At 43.9% G+C, this 21132-nt stretch overlaps 1 protein-coding gene across 4 annotated transcripts in view; it reads left to right on the top strand.

The window, feature by feature from the left end:
- Positions 1 to 21132, top strand: part of LOC122935669 (beta-galactoside alpha-2,6-sialyltransferase 1-like) — a 418780-nt gene that overhangs the window by 150669 nt on the left and 246979 nt on the right. For all 4 annotated transcript variants that reach the window (XM_044291488.1, XM_044291489.1, XM_044291490.1 and 1 more), the window contains one exon: positions 9506 to 9664. In XM_044291488.1, the coding sequence (XP_044147423.1) occupies positions 9529 to 9664 (136 nt within the window). In that variant the 5' untranslated portion in view covers positions 9506 to 9528. The remainder of the gene's footprint in view (positions 1 to 9505; positions 9665 to 21132) is intronic.

Here is a 21132-nt window from a genome sequence, read left to right as displayed (position 1 = left end):
CCTCCTACTCGGCTTCCTCCTCCTCCTCTACCACCTCTTCATCCAGTCAGCGACAGACCTTCACCACCAACTTCAGCACAGCCAGGGGTAAACGTCAGCAGGCCGTTCTGAAACTGATGTGTTTGGGAGAGAGGCCCCACACCGCGCAGGAGTTATGGCGGGGTATAGAACAACAGACCGATGAGTGGTTGCTGCCAGTGAGCCTCAAGCCCGGCCTGGTGGTGTGCGATAATGGGCGAAATCTCGTTGCAGCTCTGGGACTAGCCGGTTTGACGCACATCCCTTGCCTGGCGCATGTGCTGAATTTGGTGGTGCAGAAATTCATTCACAACTACCCTGAGATGTCTGAGCTGCTGCATAGTGCAGGCCGTCTGTGCGCGCTTCAGGCGTTCTCATCCTGCCGCCGCTCGCCTGTCTGCACTACAGCGTAACTTCGGCCTTCCTGCTCACCGCCTCATATGCGATGTGCCCACCAGGTGGAACTACACCTTGCACATGCTGGAGAGACTGTGTGAGCAGCAGCAGGCCATAGTGGAGTTTCAGCTGCAGCACGCACGGGTGAGTCGCACTGTGGAACAGCACCACTTCACCACCAATGGCTGGGCCTCCATGCAAGACCTGTGTGCCCTGTTGCGCTGTTTCGAGTACTCCACCAACATGGCCAGTGGCGATGACGCCGTTATCAGTGTTACAATACCACTTCTATGTCTCCTTGAGAAAACACTTAGGGCGATGATGGAAGAGGATGTGGGCCAGGCGGAGGAAGAGGGGTCATTTCTAAGACTTTTAGGCTAGTCTTTTAGAAGTGCCTCCGAGGGAGGTTTTTTGCAACAGCAGAGGCCAGGTACAAATTTGGCCAGACAGGGCCCACTACTGGAGAAGGAGGAGGAGGAGGATGAGGAGGATGAAGCATCTTCACAGCAGGGTGGCACCCAATGCATCTCGTGCCCATCACTGGTGCGTGGCTGGGGGGATACAGAGGATGCAGACGATACGCCTTCCACAGAGGACAGCTTGTCCTTACCTCTTGGCAGCCTGGCACACATGAGCGACTACATGCTGCAGTGCCTGCGCAACGACTGCAGAGTTGCCCACATTTTAACGTGTGCCGACTACTGGGTGGCCACCCTGCTGGATCCCTGTTACAAAGACAATGTGCCATCCTTAATTCCCTCACTGGAGCGTGATAGGAAGATGCGTGACTACAGGCGCACGCTGGTAGAGGCGCTCCTGAGAGCATTCCCGACTAATGCCAGGGGACAAGTGGAAGCACGTGAACGTGTATTTAGCACTGCAGGAGGCGTCATTACAGACAGACACAGGCGCCTGTCCACAGCCAACGTGGACAAGCTCACGTTCATTAAAATGAACCAGGCCTAGATCCCACAAGACTTGTCTGTACCTTGTGCAGAATAGACAGTTCTAACAGCCTCAACCATCCATCCTTGTACTCAAGTGCAGTTATTCCTTTTTTTTATATGTCCCAATATTTTGGGGGATACCCCTATGTAAAAATGCTAAATAACACACATCTGTGTTGGCTACCTATTCCTCCTTCGCCGCCGCTTCCACCTAGACCGCCACGTGAGCCTATACCGCCACATCCACCCATTCACCGCCTCCTCAACTTCTTCCTTAAATTGACCGGCAGATTTGAAATCTGCAGCATGTCAGTTTACTGTATGCTGTGATTCTCCCCAGTGGATTTCAGCTTTTATAATGGAGAGGGTAAATTCCGCTGGCTTATCTGTGGCAAAAACTGCATGTAGTACATATGTTTTTTACTGTGAAAACACTGCAGAATTTTCTGCAATAATTTTTAGTACTTGTGGGTGTGCCCTAAATTATGTAGTGCAATTTGAAAGTACTATAGATATAGTGTTTTTGGATATACCACTTTGGCACTTTTTTTTGTCAAAACATAGCATGCTCTAGGTATCCCTTTTTCTGATGTTTTTTCCTATAGCAACCTCTATAGGAGTTGAAAACCCCAGAAAAAGGGCATGTTTATGTATTAAAAGAAAATACCCGGCACTGTCCAAGTATGAAGTGTTCGATTTGTTCCAAGGGTGCCCAGGAGGCCAATCCATGCCCTGTTTTTTTTCATGGGGCAAATCACTAGTAGTCCTATATACCTCGGCAGTTACAAATAGAACCTACACAGAGAATTGCCAGACCGCTTATACTATTCAAAATCTTTATTACAAAAAATCACAAATATTTGCATGATTAAACATAAAAACAATACAGTGCAGGAGATAAAAACGACATCACTGGAGGAGATCTACAGCGGATCTAAGTCCATATGTATTCAACATGATTTTCACTTTTTAAAGTGCATGTGCAGCAGAATGACAAATAAATGTATAACAAATATTAAGTAAGTCTTTGGACATTTACCCATGCTGTTTCTCCTCCAGGATGGCGCCAACCCCAACGCGCGTTTCGGCGTACCCAGACGAAGGTACGCCGAAACGCGCGTTGGGGTTGGCGCCATCCTGGAGGAGAAACAGCATGGGTAAATGTCCAAAGACTTACTTAATATTTGTTATACATTTATTTGTCATTCTGCTGCACATGCACTTTAAAAAGTGAAAATCATGTTGAATACATATGGACTTAGATCCGCTGTAGATCTCCTCCAGTGATGTCGTTTTTATCTCCTGCACTGTATTGTTTTTATGTTTAATCATGCAAATATTTGTGATTTTTTGTAATAAAGATTTTGAATAGTATAAGCGGTCTGGCAATTCTCTGTGTAGGTTCTATATATATATGATAGCTGCCATAGGCTTAGTCAATTACTTGGATAGAGTAATCATCCCTCGGTTGAGGTGGATATCGGATGTTCTCGGCAGTTACAAGCTGTTTATTTTATTAACTGTCCCCCATAATAGTGACCTCCACAGTGCCCCTCTCCTTTAACAGTGACCAAACAGCATTCCATCTCCTTAACAGTGACCTCCACAATGCCACACCCCTTTAACAGTGACCTCCATAGCACCCCACTCTCTTAACTGTGACCTCCACAGTGCCCCACCTCCTTAACGATTACCTCCACAGCACTTCACCCCCTTATAAGTGACCTCCACAGTACCCTGCCCCTTAACAGTAACCTCCACAGCAACCCGCCCCATTAACAGTGACCTCCACTGCAGCCTGTTCCCTTAACAATGACTTCCACAGCACCCCGTCCCCTCAAAAGTGACCTATACCAGTAAAGAAAAATGGCTGCGTTGTTATGGAAACCTGATGTAAAACTGTATGTATGTATGTATGTTAAGAATAAAGGACCTGTGGCTAATAAGGGTCATGTGTCCACGTGTATGACAGGTTATGAGTGAAAAAACCTGCGAGCTCCTTTTGGCTAATACATTTTTGGAAATATCTCAAGAACAGTATGTCCTAGAGAACTGAGACCTTTATGAAAACCTGCCCAGACAGACAGAGTACCTATGTGCCAAATTTGGTGTCCATCGGTACAGGCGTCAGGATGCCTATAGAGGCCAGACAGACAGACATTGATTTTTATAATGTAGATAATTTAAAGGAAACCTGTCACCAGGATTTTGTGTACAGAGCTGAGGACATGGGTTGCTAAATCGCCCCTAGCGCATCCGCAATACTCAGTCCCCATAGCTCTGTGTGCTTTTATTGTGTAAAAAACCTGATTTGATACATATGCAAATTAACCTGAGATGAGTCCTGTACGTGAGAAGAGTCAGGGACAGGACTCATCTCAGGTTAATTTGCATATGTATCAAATCAGGTTTTTTACACAATAAAAGCACAGAGAGCTATGGGGACTGAGTATTGCGGATGTGCTAGCGGCGATCTAGCAACCCATGTCCTCAGCTCTGTACACAAAATCCAGGCGACAGGTTCCCTTTAAATGCTTGCAAAGTGACAGAAATAAAATACAAATTAGACAAAAATAAAATACAAAGTGACAAAAATAACATTTGAAAAACTGCAAAAATGCAGCTCCTCATGATAAAAAAAAAAAAAGAAAACTGTGTGAAGGATGCATTAACCACATTTTATAGTCATTGCAAATGGTGTTAAATTAGCTACCCACATAGACGTCAGATTGTTGCAAAACTCGGCATGCAGTCATGTATCAAGCAGATATGTAAAATATTACATATAGCCTAGCTGTTACAAGGTATTGGGAGCAGTCTTTAGGTGAAGTCATGGAGAACAGGCTCCGAATGGCCCAGAAATAACACCAGTAGAGAAGATTGTTTAATCCGCAAACATGAGCAGCTCCCATACTTTTACTGTCCACCATCCAGACACAGGTGACACCTTCATTACACACCCCTGTCTCACCATTTCCAGGCACTTAGAAGAAGGAAATTTGGTGTCATCGTGCCCATTAGGTTTCTGGCATTGACAGAAACCTGAACTAGAACCATTTTGTCTTTAGTAATCAGGTTCTGTTTGGGAGCCCACACCGGCCAGGTCTGAGTATGAAGACCTCGTGGTGAGTGCTTCAATCCTGCCTTTGTTACGGAGCAACACACTGCCCCAACTGCTGGAATGATGATCTGGAGTCATCACTTACGACAGTCCATCACCTCCGCGACCACAAGTGTTCTTTTCATGATAGGGCTTCCAACTGGTATTTTTCAGCAGGATAATGCTTAGCCACACACAGCAAGGGTTTACCAGGAATGTCTGTGCTAGATTACAACACTTCCATGTCTTGCTTGGTTGCTAGGTTTATTGCCAATTGAGCGTTTATAGGACCAGCTGGGACGTCATCTTCAGAAACCTACAAGTGTGCATGATCTTCAGGCCCAGCTGTAAAATCTGTGAGGAAATGTACTGCAAGATACCATAAAGAACCTGTATACCTCCATATCTAACTGTATCTCATTCTTGTATCCAGTTTGCCCCAATAAACTTATCCTTTCACTGTAATTTTGCAATCACATATATCTTTATTACATCCACACATAGAAATTTCATTCCATTCCAACAACTCCTTTTTTTTGTCCATGAGCATATTTTCAGGTTCTCTGCTTAGTCATAACATTTCAAAGCATGTGTGTTAACACTCATGTTCTCAAAATAATCAAGAGCATTCAATCAGTAAAGAATAAAGCTCTACCTATAGAAGATATTCATCTAGTCTGTTTTATGCAGTCAATCCATTTACCCCAGGTTTTGGCTTACTGTGTTAACAACAGTGGCACCTGAGGAAAATACAGAGCAGGAAATCAGGAGGGGGCCAAGGAGCTCACAATGACATATCAGTCTTAGAAAAGTTGCGGGAAGGGTGGGAACTCTGATGATGATTGTGTGTTGGTAAGTACCTGGGAGCCAGATTGGGGTGCTGAGGAGGAGCTCACATCAGAGGAGCATGGTGGTATTGGCAGCAATAAAGAGTAGTGTTGAGCAAAGTGCTAGAGTGGAGCACTTTGCGATGCTCGGGTGTTCCACTGAGCATCCGAGCACAATGGAAGTCAATCAAAGAACCCCAGGCACTGCTCTGAAGAGGGGAGAGTGTTGGGACTATAGTTCGGCTTAGGAGTCCCTGCTCTGACTCCATATATAGCTCCATAAAATGTGTCGGCAGATAAGAACCATTTGCCCCATCTAGTCTGCCCAATATACTGAATACTATAAATAGCCCCTAGCCCTATCTTATATGAAGGATGGCCTTATACCTAACTATATCCATATATGGAGTCAGTGCTTGGGGACACCCTAGTGTATTTAAATCTAATTTCTAAAATGTTTCTGCCAGGATTCAAACTCCCAACTTTGTACATTAGAGGCAAGGACCTTATCCACTCAGCTATAAAGCTAAATGCTAAACTGTGTCAGAAAAGCCTTATTGTAGTTTCTGATGTAGTGAGTATTTCTATTCAGCAGGTTAACATTTAGCGCTATAGTGTAGTGGTTAATGTCCTTGCCTCTAATGTATAAGGCTGGAAGTTTGAATCCTGGGAGAAACATATATATATATATATATATATATATATACAGTACAGACCAAAAGTTTGGACACCTTCTCATTCAAAGAGTTTTCTTTATTTTCATGACTATGAAAATTGTAGATTCACACTGAAGGCATCAAAACTATGAATTAACACATGTGGAATTATATACATAACAAAAAAGTGTGAAACAACGAAAATATGTCATATTTTAGGTTCTTCAAAGTAGCCACCTTTTGCTTTGATTACTGCTTTGCACACTCTTGGCATTCTCTTGATGAGCTTCAAGAGGTAGTCACCTGAAATGGTCTTCCAACAGTCTTGAAGGAGTTCCCAGAGATGCTTAGCACTTGTTGGCCCTTTTGCCTTCACTCTGCGGTCCAGCTCACCCCAAACCATCTTGATTGGGTTCAGGTCCGGTGACTGTGCAGGCCAGGTCATCTGGCGCAGCACCCCATCACTCTTCTTCACGGTCAAATAGCCCTTACACAGCCTGGAGGTGTGTTTGGGGTCATTGTCCTGTTGAAAAATAAATGATGGTCCAACTAAACGCAAACCGGATGGAATAGTATGCCGCTGCAAGATGCTGTGGTAGCCATGCCGGTTCAGTATGCCTTCAATTTTGAATAAATCTCCAACAGTGTCACCAGCAAAGCACCCCCACACCATTACACCTCCTCCTCCATGCTTCACGGTGGGAACTGAGCATGTAGAGTCCATCCGTTCACCTTTTCTGCGTCGCACAAAGACACGGTGGTTGGAACCAAAGATCTCAAATTTGGACTCATCAGACCAAAGCACAGATTTCCACTGGTCTAATGTCCATTCCTTGTGTTCTTTAGCCTAAACAAGTCTCTTCTGCTTGTTGCCTGTCCTTAGCAGTGGTTTCCTAGCAGATATTCTACCATGAAGGCCTGATTCACACAGTCTCCTCTTAACAGTTGTTCTAGAGATGTGTCTGCTGCTAGAACTCTGTGTGGCATTGACTTGGTCTCTAAGCTGAGCTGCTGTTAACCTGCGATTTCTCAGGCTGGTGACTCGGATGAACTTATCCTCCGCAGCAGAGGTGACTCTTGGTCTTCCTTTCCTGGGGCGGTCCGCATGTGAGCCAGTTTCTTTGTAGCGCTTAGTTTGAATATTTGTCTTATATTCGTCGAAATCGAATATTCGTCATTATTCTATTTATCACAAATAATATGCGACTTAATTAATCGCGTATTGCGATTTTTCTTTTGACAGTATGAGGCAACGTTCCTATGACTAATTGACTATGTCTAGGCTAATATGTGTATTTTACGAAAATTCTTAATATTGCTCTAACTTCGTCTTTTAGAATATTCGTAATATTCTAAAAGATGAAGTTAGAGCAATATTACGAATATTCGTAAAATACACATATAGATTGTAATTTAGCTAATATAGTGCTATAATTTTTTTATTTTTTTAGTCTAATTTTCTTTTGCCTCCTCTGAACTTCAGTTTTGGAAAATATGTACACTATTAAAAAAATTACTATAGCACTATATTATCTAAATTGCAGTCTATATGTGTATTTTACGAATATTCTTAATATTGCTTTAACTTTGTCTTTTAGAATATTCATAATATTCTAAAAGACGAAGTTAGAGCAATATTAAGAATATTCTAAAAGACAAAGTTAGAGCAATATTAAGAATATTCTAAAAGACGAAGTTAGAGCAATATTAAGAATACATTCGTTATTTAGAATATTCGTCCTTTTTCTTTCCAATGTGTAGTTATTCCACTTTGGCATACTGCTCCCCGATAAGTGTCCCCGTAACCATGGCAACGCCTGTGGGTTAGACCATACCATCGGATTTGAGTTTTCACGATCTCAGGGAAAACTCAGATCCGATGGTATTTTCTAACCCACAGGCGTTCCCATGGTGAAGGGACGCTTGTCGTGGAGGTGTATGCCGAAGTTGATTAAATAACGAATATATTCACTATATTGCTATGTATTTGTTTTTTCGAATATCAGTGAAAAAAATCGAAATCTTGATTTCGATTTTTTTTGTTCCAAATAATATTCAAATTTTATATTTTTTTAATTTGCTATCGCTGTCCCTAATTTAAATAAAGCGGGTAACGTAAACGTGCGTGAAAAAGCATATGACGTAATTTACAGTACTAGAACCGCCCAGTGACCAGTGTCTATAAAGCATTCATCATCACAATTTGAACTTTACAAGTGAATGACTACAATGGCTACTGGAAGTACGTCAAAGTTCAGACACATATTTGAGAAAGATGAGGACGACATCATATTAACTGTAAGTAATATTCTCTTAAAGCATATATACACTCACCTAAAGAATTATTAGGAACACCATACTAATACGGTGTTGGACCCCATTTTTCCTTCAGAACTGCCTTAATTCTACGTGACATTGATTCAACAAGGTGCTGATAGCATTCTTTAGAAATGTTGGCCCATATTGATAGGATAGCATCTTGCAGTTGAGGGATACACATCCAGGGCATGAAGCTCCCGTTCCACCACATCCCAAAGATGCTCTATTGGGTTGAGATCTGGTGACTGTGGGGGCCATTTTAGTACACTGAACTTATTGTCATGTTAAAGAAACCAATTTGAAATGATTCGAGCTTTGTGACATGGTGCATTATCCTGCTGGAAGTAGCCATCAGAGGATGGGTACATGGTGGTCATGAAGGGTTGGACATGGTCAGAAAACAATGCTCAGGTAGCCTGTGGCATTTAAATGATGGCCAATTGGCACTAAGGGGCCTAAAGTGTGCCCAGAAAACATCCCCCACACCATTACACCACCACCATCAGCCTGCACAGTGGTAACAAGGCATGATGGATACATGTTCTCTTTCTGTTTACGCCAAATTCGGACTCTACCATTTGAATGTCTCAACAGAAATCGAGACTCATCAGACCAGGCAATAATTTAAGCTCGTGCAAATTGTAGCCTCTTTTTCCTATTTGTAGTGGAGATGAGTGGTACCCGGTGGGGTCTTCTGCTGTTGTAGCCCACCTTTCTTTCCCATTCTGACATTCAGTTTGGAGTTCAGGAGATTGTCTTGACCAGGACCACAACCCTACATGCATTGAAGCAACTGCCATGTGATTGGTTGACTAGATAATCACATTAATGAGAAATAGAACAGGTGTTCCTAATAATTCTTTAGGTGAGTGTATGTTGTTTGTGTAGCTATTGCATGCAGCACAATGATTGTTCTGTAGATCACGAATTCTGAAATATTCGTAGATGCGATTATTATCTATATTGATCCGATTGAATTTTTTGGACTGTATGTCTCGTAGGACATACGGTCGTGAGCAAGTGGCGTAAGTGTCTAAAGTAGCTAATAAATATAAACTACCCAAAAAAATAACATTAAACTGTATCCGAACTATCTCTAATCTAAAAAACACTATAATGACCATAAACATGTGTTACTTTTGGATTTAGATGTAAATCTTAAGTGTTTATACACCTACTCCACACAATGCACTAATTCTCTGATAAACTAAATTGCATTAATATTTTCTTTTAAACATACAGTAATCAATAAATGCCATACACGAATGGCCAAGTACCAGAAGGAGCAAGAAAAGGAACGATTGGCTCTACATAAGCTTCTGCGGCGGGTTTCAAAAAAGGTTCGGAGGATGGATCAGAGGAACCGTAAAATAATAAAACATATGGATTTCATGAAAAAAAGTAAAAATAAGGCAAAAATGATTATTGTTAAAATGTTATTAAAAACATTTATCTGCCACAGACTTGATTGATGTGTCCAGTCTTGAAAGTTCTCTCAGTCAGAGGAATGTGTCGTGTCGTGTGTAGCTAATTTTGTACTTCTTTTTCTTGTTTAATCACCTCAGCTCCCCTAGCTTAAACACCCTTAATGACCAGATCACTTTTTACAATTCTGCTCTACACTACTTTCACCGTTTATTGCTCGGTCATGCAACATACCACCCAAATGAATTTTACCTCCTTTTCTTCTCACTAATAGAGCTTTCATTTGGTGGTATTTCATTGCTGCTGACATTTTAACTTTTTTTGTTATTAATCGAAATTTAACGAAATTTTAGCAAAAAATGACATTTTTCACTTTCAGTTGTAATATATATTTTTTTAAACGCATCTATATATTAATTTTTCTCTAAATTTATTGTTCTACATGTCTTTGATAAAAAAAATGTTTGGGTAAAAAAAAAATGGTTTGGGTAAAAGTTATAGCGTTTACAAACTATGGTACAAAAATGTGAATTTCCGCTTTTTTAAGCAGCTCTGACTTTCTGAGCACCTGTCATGTTTCCTTAGGTTCTACAAGCCCAGACAGTAGAAAACCCCCACAAATAACTCAATTTCTGAAAGTAGACACCCTAAGGTATTCGCTGATGGGCATAGTGAGTTCATAGAACTTTGTATTTTTTGTCACAAGTTAGCGGAAAATGATGAATTTTTTATTTTATTTTTTTCTTATAAAATCTCATATTCCACTAACTTGTGACAAAAAATAAAAACTTCCATGAACTCACTATGCCCATCATAAAAATACCTTGGGGTATCTTATTTCCAAAATGGGGTCACTTGTGGGGTAGTTATACTGCCCTGGCATTTTAGGGGCCCTAATGTGTGGGAAGTAGTTTGAAATCAAAATGTGTAAAAAATGGCCTGTGAAATCCTAAAGGTGCTCTTTGGAATGTGGGCCCCTTTTCCCACCTAGGCTGCAAAAAAGCATCACACATGTGGTATCGCCGTACTAAGGAGAAGTTAGGCAATGTGTTTTGGGGTGTCATTTTACATATACCCATGCTGGGTGAGATAAATATCTTGGTCAAATGCCAACTTTGTATAAAAAAATTGGAAAAGTTGTCTTTTGCCGAGATATTTATCTCACCCAGCATGGGTATATGTAAAATTACACCCCAAAACACATTCCCCAACTTCTCCTGAGTACGGCGATACCACATGTGTGACACTTTTTTGCAGCCTAGGTGGGCAAAGGGGCCCACATTCCAAAGATCACCTTTCGGATTTCACAGGCCATTTTTTACAGATTTTGATTTCAAAATACTTCTCACGCATTAGGGCCCCTAAAATGCCAGGGCAGTATAACTACCCCACAAGTGACCCCTTTTTGGAAAGAAGACAACCCCAAGGTATTTCGTGATGGGCATAGTGAGTTCATGGAAGTTTTTATTTTTTGTCACAAGTTAGTGGAATATGAGACTTTGTAAGAAAAAAAAAAATCATAATTTTCCGCTAACTTGTGATAAAAAAAAAAAAATTCTAGGAACTCGCCATGCCCCTCATGGAATACCTTGGGGTGTCTTCTTTCCAAAATGGGGTCACTTGTGGGGTAGTTATACTGCCCTGGCATTTTAGGGGCCCTAATGCGTGAGAAGTAGTTTGAAATCAAAATCTGTAAAAAATGCCCTGTGAAATCTGAAAGGTGCTCTTTGGAATGTGGGCCCATTTGCCCACCTTGGCTGCAAAAAAGTGTCACACATCTGGTATTGCCGTACTCAGAAGAAGTAGGGCAATGTGTTTTGGGGTGTATTTTTACATATACCCATGCTGGGTGAGAGAAATATCTCGGCAAAAGACAACTTTTCCCATTTTTTTATACAAAGTTGGCATTTGACCAAGATATTTATCTCACCCAGCATGGGTATATGTAAAATGACACCCTAAAACACATTCCCCAACTTCTCCTGAGTACGGCGATACCACATGTGTGACACTTTTTTGCAGCCTAGATGCGTAAAGGGGCCCAAATTCCTTTTAGGAGGGCATTTTTAGACATTTGGATCCCAGACTTCTTCTCTCAATTTAGGGCCTCTAAAATGCCAGGGCAGTATAAATGTGACCACATTTTGGAAAGAAGACACCCCAAGGTATTCAATGAGGGGCATGGCGAGTTCATAGAAAAATTATTTTTTTGGCACAAGTTAGCGGAAATTGATTTTATTTTATTTTTTTCTCACAAAGTCTCCCTTTCCGCTAACTTGGGATGAAAATTTCAATCTTTCATGGACTCAATATGCCCCTCAGCGAATACCTTGGGGTGCCTCTGGGCTGAAAGAAAAAATGAACTGCACAGATTTCTTCATTCACATCGATCAATGTGGATGAAAAAATCTCTGCCCAAAAAAAAAAGGAGGGGAAAGGCGTCTGCCAGGACATAGGAGCTCCGCCCAACATCCATACCCACTTAGCTCGTATGCCCTGGCAAACCCGATTTCTCCATTCACATCAATCGATGTGGATGAATAAATCATTGCCGGGATTTATTTATTTTTATATACAAAGTGTTTGCCAAAGCATATGAACACCGCCGCCCCCTCAGCTCATATGCCTCGGCAAACGTATCTTTTACTGCAGAGGAGTCTTGCAGCGCCGCATACACCGACTTTTGTGTAATCTGACAGCAGCGCAATGCTTCTGTCAGAATGCACATAAGTGCTGCAGCTAGTCGATCGGTTGGTCCACCTGGAAGGTAAAAAAAACAAAACAAAAAAGAAAAAAACAGGCCGCAACGCAATAAATTTATTAACTTTATAATAACATTTGAACGGCACATATAAACTTTATTTAACTTTTTGAACAGAACGTTAACTTTTTTGCTTACTGGTGATTTATTTTGATTTTTTTTACCTTTATAGGACAAACCTCTCCTTCCCCATGGGACAATGTGCAAAGCGCAAATCGCCCAAAGATGTGGCGAAGTACATTATGCACTTTGTCCCAGGTGAAAGGAGAGGTTTGCAGCAGCTCTGTGTGAATTGGCCTTAATAGCCCTGTGTGCCTGTCCTGTGTAACGCAATCCCTATGCTAAGTGTACCTGTGTGTGGTACTTCCGGAAACACTCCCCAAAGCATAGGGCAGGGTAGTCAGGGAAGTCAGGACAGAAATAGCAGGTGTCACGCCTTATTCCACTCCTACTACAGACACGACATTTTTTTCGGGGTGACAGTTGGGTTGAGGTACCAGCAACGACATTGGGGAAATGTCGCTCGTGTAGACGGTTCACTACACTGGTGGATGGGGCCACGGAACCTCCTGGATACCGGAGGTTCTCGATGATCTCTTCCTGAAATTTGAGGAAGGATCCTGTTCTCCCAGCCTTACTGTAGAGAACAAAACTATTATATACAGTCAATTGAATTAAATATACAGACACCTTCTTATACCACCTTGCAAGACGGGTGGTAACGAGCGGTTGGGGGAAGCCCCGGCGACTAGGTCGCGCGGTGCCACAGCAGCCAATCTGTTCTAGGAACAAATGCCTGAAGAGGGGCACACTTGTGTAGAAATTGTCCACATAAAGATGGTACCCCTTGCCAAATAAGGGTGACACCAAGTCCCAGACTGTCTTCCCACTGCTCCCCAGGTAGTCAGGGCAACCGACCGGCTCCAGGGTCTGATCTTTACCCTCATAGATCTGAAATTTGTGGGTATAGCCTGTGGCCCTTTCACAGAGCTTATACAATTTGACCCCATACCGGGCGCGTGAAGCCAAGGCGCCCAGTAAAATGTATAAGGGACTCGTCTACACAGATGTTTTGCTCAAAGGTATACAAATCTGCAAATTTGTTGTTGAAGTGGTCTATGAGGGGCCGAATTTTGTGGAGCCGGTCAAAAGCTGGGTGGCCTCTGGGACGGGAGGTGGTGTTATCGCTAAAGTGCAGGAAACGCAGGATGGCCTCAAATCGTGCCCTGGACATGGCAGCAGAGAACATGGGCATGTGAGTTTTTTTCGGAAACTTGGACGGGTTTCCACCAAAAAGGCTGGGCATAATAGCTTCCTGGGTTGGCGGCTATAAATTGAGTGGCATACCGATTTGTTTCTGCCACGACTATGTCCAAGAGCTCCGCAGTCAAGAACAGCTAAAAAAATCCCAGTGCCGAACCGATCTGAGCTGTCTCAACCCGAACTCCAGACTGGGCAGTGAAAGGGGGAACTAATGGTGCGGCTGAAGTTGGGTACTGCCAATCAGGGTTTGCCAGCACATCAGGGACTCTAGGTGGTCTACGGGCCTGTCTGTGCGGTGGCTGCGACGGGGTAACTATTGCACGTGCCACCGTACCAGCTTCAACTGCCCTTCCGGTGCTCGCCCCTTCACCATGTTGTACGGCAGTGCTGGTACTAGGTCCAGGGTGGGCTGCGCTGCTGGTGTATGCCTCACCACGTAATCTGACAGCGCCAGCCCCACTCTGCTGCCCTTGAAGCGGATCCTGCGCAACCTGTGGTGTAGCAACACGGGGCCGGGTACGCCTGTTGGTATTAGGGACCTCAACATCCTCGTCCGAACTTTGGGTCAGACTGCCACTGCTTTCTACAGGTTCATATTCTGACCCGCTGGATTCGTCAGATGAGGGTTCCCATTCCTCATCCGACTGGGTCAGAAGCCTGTAGGCCTCTTCAGAAGGACTACTAAATTTAGGGGGTATTCCCTGAGACTTCCCAAGAAAAAAAGCAAGCCTGTCTTACAAATGGGAGTACCGGAGGCCGCTGCGATTGATAAAAAATATCGAAACTGATTTTTTTATCGCCGCAGCGCTTGTAAAGTGATTGTGCAGTGATCAAAAAAATATTTTTTTTTTGTCACTGCGGTGGGGCGGGCGTGGGTGAACGCACGTGTGGGCGACCGATCAGGCCTGATCGGGCAAACACTGCGTTTTGGGTGGAGAGCGAACTCAGGTGACACTAATACTATTATAGATCTGACTGTGATCAGTTTTGATCACTTACAGATACTATAAAAGTACAAATGCTGATTAGCGATACGCTAATCAGCGAATCAGTGACTGCGGTGCGGTGGGCTGGGCACTAAACGATTGCTAACTACCTAACCAAGGGGCCTAAACTATCCTAAAACCTATCAGTCAATACCAGTGGAAAAAAAAAGTGACGGTTTACACTGATCACTTTTTTCCCTTTCACTAGGTGATTGACAGGGGCGATCAAGGGGTTAATTGGGGTGATGGGGGGTGATCTGGGGGCTAAGTGTGGTGTTTGGTGTACTCACTGTGATGTGTGCTCCTCTGCTGAGACCAACCGACCAAAAAAATCAGCAGAGGAGCAGAGAAGCCATTTAACACCTTATATTTATAAATATAAGGTGTTAAATGGCCTGTGATTCTTTTTAAAAAAATCATCAGCCTGCCAGCGATGATCTTTGGCTGGCAGGCTGATCATGTAACCCCCCTCTAACTTTTGCCGACCCTGCACATGCGCGGGCCGGCTGTGAGCGTCATCTCACGTTTCGCGAGATGATGCATATATGCGTGACTCTGCTTCACACTGCCGCCTCCGGACCGCGATCCTGCGTTAGGCGGTCCGGAGGCGGTTAAAATTTTTAGTTTTTATTTAAACAAAAATTTTAGAAAGTCAAATAGTGTAATTTTTTTCATGTTAGCGCATTCCTGCTGCACACTTACAACATGATGCTGTCAGAGGTGTATTGGTTTATTTTTGGTGTTGTCCTGGTCTGGTAGGGGCCCATTCCTGGGAACAAATTCCTGCTGCACACTTCGAACGTGCTGCTGACTGTCGTGCTGAGTTAGGCTGAGCTATGTGTAGGCCTTAAACTGGACCCTTAGCATATGTCTGCTGCTGATGCTGAAGTCTGTCCTGACCCTGATTACCTATGTGTGGGCCTTATACTCCACCGTTACCGATACTTGCTTTTATAGGTCCTACTCCCGACACTGCTGAGTTATGTGTGGGCCTTAGACTCCACCGTTAAAGATACTTGCGGTTGTAGGTCCTACTCCCGACACTGCTGAGTTATGTGTGGGCCTTATACTCCACCGTTACCGATACTTGCTGTTGTAGGTCCTACTCCCGACACTGCTGAGTTATGTGTGGGCCTTATACTCCACCGTTACCGATACTTGCTGTTGTAGGTCCTGACACTGCTGAGTTATGTGTGGGGCGTATACTACAGTGTTACCATGTACCTAATGCTGTCTGTTCTGCTGTCTGTCCTGACCCTGGAATAAAGGGGCCTTACAACAAATGTCGAAAATTACACTGTAACATTACATAAAAAAAAAAAAAAACAACACACGTTATCAAACTGTTAAAAATGTATTATATTATAACAAAAATAATAAAGCAAGCCTCTATGGCAACTTTTTCAACTCCAATAATATTTTGTAGAGTTTTCGGAGCTGGTGAAGGTTTTTTTCCTCCATTTGCCGCATCCTCTTATTAAAGCGATGCTGCATTTTCTTGAGCTCCGCAACATCTTTACTAAATTCCTTTTTGGTGGCCTCCAATTCTCTTATAGCCATGTTCACTACTGGAAAAAAATATTATAATTAAAATTAGGGTTACTTATAAGACAAATAGTGCATTTTTTTAATTTTAATATAACACTAGTTTCTGTTGTCCCCTCATTGTTACCACTTTTAACCACTTCATGACCGGCCATTAAGCGTAGGCCTCAGCGGAACGTGACTTGATGCAGAGGAACAGTCTATTACGGACCAACAGACACCCTGCCCCCAGGCATAATCGTTTGTGAAACGGGGTGCAAATGCAACTCAGCTAAACAGGCAGCCATGTTAACTAAAGTCTGCTATTTGTCAGATTCATTACACATGTGCATTACAGCTCCGGAGATGCAGGGTGTTGTGGGGATCGTGGGATGCTTGTGAATATGTTATGTATATCAAATTATAGTAATGTGTGCACATATTTACCCTCCCGGTGGGGGGTGTAGATCACCTCTTCCTCCTCTTCTGGAGCTGGGGGGCGGAATCAGGTGGCTGGGAAGGTCCGGTCTCCTCCTCAGTGGCCTCTGTATCACCAACATCTGGGGGTGAAGTGGCCTGCACATTTTCTCCCTCCTCCTCTATGGCCGCCTCCACATTTTCTCTCTCCTCCTCCATGGGCGCCTCCACATTTTCTCCCTCCTCCTCGTTCACCTTTTTTTATAGGTTGTTTTTTTGTGGTTGCGGACCGAGGGAACGGGTTGACCTGTAATAATGACGCAATGTTAAGAATTTACACAAAACAACTCATAAACCATAACCAAGGTAAAGATCAAGAAATTCCTATATGGTGGACTCTGCATGGTATTATGAATTATACCAATTGTGGATTTACCTTTTAAACAAATAATAAAAAAAGTGTCTAAGTTACAAGGTAGGATGAGGTAACATGGGATTTGTTAGGAAGGTGCCCTATAGGGTATTGTGACTGGGTAATGGATGTTTAGGTAAAGCTAACAACAGTTCGGAAATTAGATAAGGGGTTATTGGATGGTGTTATGTTGGGTATATAATTTTTTGTGGCTGCCAGCGTTAGACTGTCTGCTAAGCTGCATTTTGAAGATCTGCTGCCAAACCGCCCTCCCTCCCTGTTGATTTAGTTGTCAAGGTTAGGGATGAGCGAACTCGAACTGTAAAGTTCGGGTTCGTACCGAATTTTGGGGTGTCCGTGACACGGACCCGAACCCGGACATTTTCGTAAAAGTCCGGGTTCGGGTTCGGTGTTCGTCGCTTTCTTGGCGCTTTTGTGACGCTTTCTTGGCGCTTTTTGAAAGGCTGCAAAGCAGCCAATCAACAAGCGTCATACTACTTGCCCCAAGAGGCCGTCACAGCCATGCCTACTATTGGCATGGCTGTGATTGGCCAGAGCACCATGTGACCCAGCCTCTATTTAAGCTGGAGTCACATAGCGCCGCCCGTCACTCTGCTCTGATTAGCGTAGGGAGAGGTTGCGGCTGCGACAGTAGTGCGAGATTAGGCAGATTAACTCCTCCAAAGGACTTGATTAACTGATCGATCTGCAGCTGTGCATCATTGAGCTGCTGAAATTCAATTGCTCACTGTTTTTAGGCTGCCCAGACCGTTTGTCAGTGACTTTTTTCTGGGGTGATCGGCGGCCATTTTGTGTCTTGTGGTGCGCCAGCACAAGCTGCGACCAAGTGCATTTAACCCTCAATGGTGTGGTTGTTTTTTGGCTAAAGCCTACATCAGGGTGAAGCTGTCACACCAAGTGCATTTAACCAGCAATAGTCTGTTTATTTTTTGGCCATATACTAAATCAGGGGCAAGCTGCGCCCGTCACCAAGTGCATTTAACCAGCAATAGTCTGTTCATTTTTTGGCCATATACTACATCAGGGGCAAGCTGCGCCCGTCACCAAGTGCATTTAACCCTCAGTAGTGTGGTTGGTCAAGCTGTCACACCAAGTGCATTTAACCAGCAATAGTCTGTTCATTTTTTGGCCATATACTACATCAGGGGCAGGCTGCGCCCGTCACCAAGTGCATTTAACCCTCAGTAGTGTGGTTGGTCAAGCTGTCACACCAAGTGCATTTAACCAGCAATAGTCTGTTCATTTTTTGGCCATATAGTACATCAGGGGCAATCTGCGCCCGTCACCAAGTGCATTTAACCCTCAGTAGTGTGGTTGGTCAAGCTGTCATACCAAGTGCATTTAACCAGCAATAGTCTGTTCATTTTTTGGCCATATACTACATCAGGGGCAAGCTGCGCCTGTCACCAAGTGCATTTAACCCTCAATGGTGTGGTTGTTTTTTGGCTAAAGCCTACATCAGGGTGAAGCTGTCACACCAAGTGCATTTAACCAGCAATAGTCTGTTCATTTTTTGGCCATATACTACATCAGGGGCAAGCTGCGCCCGTCACCAAGTGCATTTAACCCTCAGTAGTGTGGTTGGTCAAGCTGTCACACCAAGTGCATTTAACCAGCAATAGTGTGGTTATTTTTTGGCCATATCCCAGTCTAATTCTGCCACTAAATCCATACCGGTCACCCAGCGCCTAAATACTAGGCCTCAAATTTATATCCCGCTACATCTGTCGTTACCGCTGTACTGTTGTGGCTGGGCAAGTTATTTAGTGTCCGTTAAAGCACATTTTTTGTTCTGGGTTGAAATACAATTCCCAATTTAGCAATTTCATAATTTAGTGGTTTCTGCTATATCAGAGCTATTTGAAATCTATCCCTAAAAGGGTATATAATATTCAAGGTGCACATAGGGTCATTCAGAATAACTTCACACACACGCTACTGTGCATTTCCAAGTCTAATTCTGTCACTAAATCCATACCGGTCACCCAGCGCCTAAATAGTAGGCCTCAAATTTATATCCCGCTAAATCTGTCGTTACCGCTGTCCTGTTGTGGATGGGCAAGTTATTTAGTGTCCGCCAAAGCACATTTTTTGTTCTGGGTTGAAAAACAATTCCCAATTTAGCAATTTCATTATTTAGTGGTTTCTGCTATATCAGAGCTATTTGAAATCTATCCCTAAAAGGGTATATAATATTCAAGGTGCACATAGGGTCATTCAGAATAACTTCACACACACGCTACTGTGCATTTCCAAGTCTAATTCTGTTAGTAAATCCATACCGGTCACCCAGCGCCTAAATACTAGGCCTCAAATTTATATCCCGCTACATCTGTCGTTACCGCTGTACTGTTGTGGCTGGGCAAGTTATTTAGTGTCCGTCAAAGCACATTTTTTGTTCTGGGTTGAAATACAATTCCCAATTTAGCAATTTCATAATATAGTGGTTTCTGCTATATCAGAGCTATTTGAAATCTATCCCTAAAAGGGTATATAATATTCAAGGTGCACATAGGGTCATTCAGAATAACTTCACACACACGCTACTGTGCATTTCCAAGTCTAATTCTGTCACTAAATCCATACCCGTCACCCAGCGCCTAAATAGTAGGCCTCGAATTTATATCCCGCTGAATTTGAATACAATACATTGGGCCAAATAATATTTTTGTTGTTGTGGTGAACCATAACAATGAGGAAAACATCTAGTAAGGGACGCGGACGTGGACATGGTCGTGGTGGTGTTAGTGGACCCTCTGGTGCTGGGAGAGGACGTGGCCGTTCTGCCACATCCACACGTCCTAGTGTACCAACTACCTCAGGTCCCAGTAGCCGCCAGAATTTACAGCGATATATGGTGGGGCCCAATGCCGTTCTAAGGATGGTAAGGCCTGAGCAGGTACAGGCATTAGTCAATTGGGTGGCCGACAGTGGATCCAGCACGTTCACATTATCTCCCACCCAGTCTTCTGCAGAAAGCGCACAGATGGCGCCTGAAAACCAACCCCATCAGTCTGTCACATCACCCCCATGCATACCAGGGAAACTGTCTCAGCCTCAAGTTATGCAGCAGTCTCTTATGCTGTTTGAAGACTCCGCTGGCAGGGTTTCCCAAGGGCATCCACCTAGCCCTTCCCCAGCGGTGAAAGACATAGAATGCACTGACGCACAACCACTTATGTTTCCTGATGATGAGGACATGGGAATACCACCTCAGCATGTCTCTGATGATGACGAAACACAGGTGCCAACTGCTGCGTCTTTCTGCAGTGTGCAGACTGAACAGGAGGTCAGGGATCAAGACTGGGTGGAAGACGATGCAGGGGACGATGAGGTCCTAGACCCCACATGGAATGAAGGTCGTGCCACTGACTTTCACAGTTTGGAGGAAGAGGCAGTGGTGAGACCGAGCCAACAGCGTAGCAAAAGAGGGAGCAGTGGGCAAAAGCAGAACACCCGCCGCCAAGAGACTCCGCCTGCTACTGACCGCCGCCATCTGGGACCGAGCACCCCAAAGGCAGCTTCAAGGAGTTCCCTGGCATGGCACTTCTTCAAACAATGTGCTGACGACAAGACCCGAGTGGTTTGCACGCTGTGCCATCAGAGCCTGAAGCGAGGCATTAACGTTCTGAACCTGAGCACAACCTGCATGACCAGGCACCTGCATGCAAAGCATGAACTGCAGTGGAGTAAACACCTTAAAAACAAGGAAGTCACTCAGGCTCCCCCTGCTACCTCTTCTGCTGCTGCCGCCTCGGCCTCTTCTGCTGCTGCCGCCTCGGCCTCTTCCTCCGCCTCTGGAGGAACGTTGGCACCTGCCGCCCAGCAAACAGGGGATGTACCACCAACACCACCACCACCACCTCCGTCACCAAGCGTCTCAACCATGTCACACGGCAGCGTTCAGCTCTCCATCTCACAAACATTTGAGAGAAAGCGTAAATTCCCACCTAGCCACCCTCGATCCATTGCCCTGAATGCCAGCATTTCTAAACTACTGGCCTATGAAATGCTGTCATTTAGGCTGGTGGACACAGACAGCTTCAAACAGCTCATGTCG

Source organism: Bufo gargarizans, chromosome 4 (genome assembly GCF_014858855.1).
Source record: "Bufo gargarizans isolate SCDJY-AF-19 chromosome 4, ASM1485885v1, whole genome shotgun sequence".
NCBI lineage: Eukaryota > Metazoa > Chordata > Amphibia > Anura > Bufonidae > Bufo > Bufo gargarizans.
The sequence above is the reverse complement of the archived record's forward strand: the minus strand, read 5'-3'. Positions and strand labels throughout refer to the sequence as shown.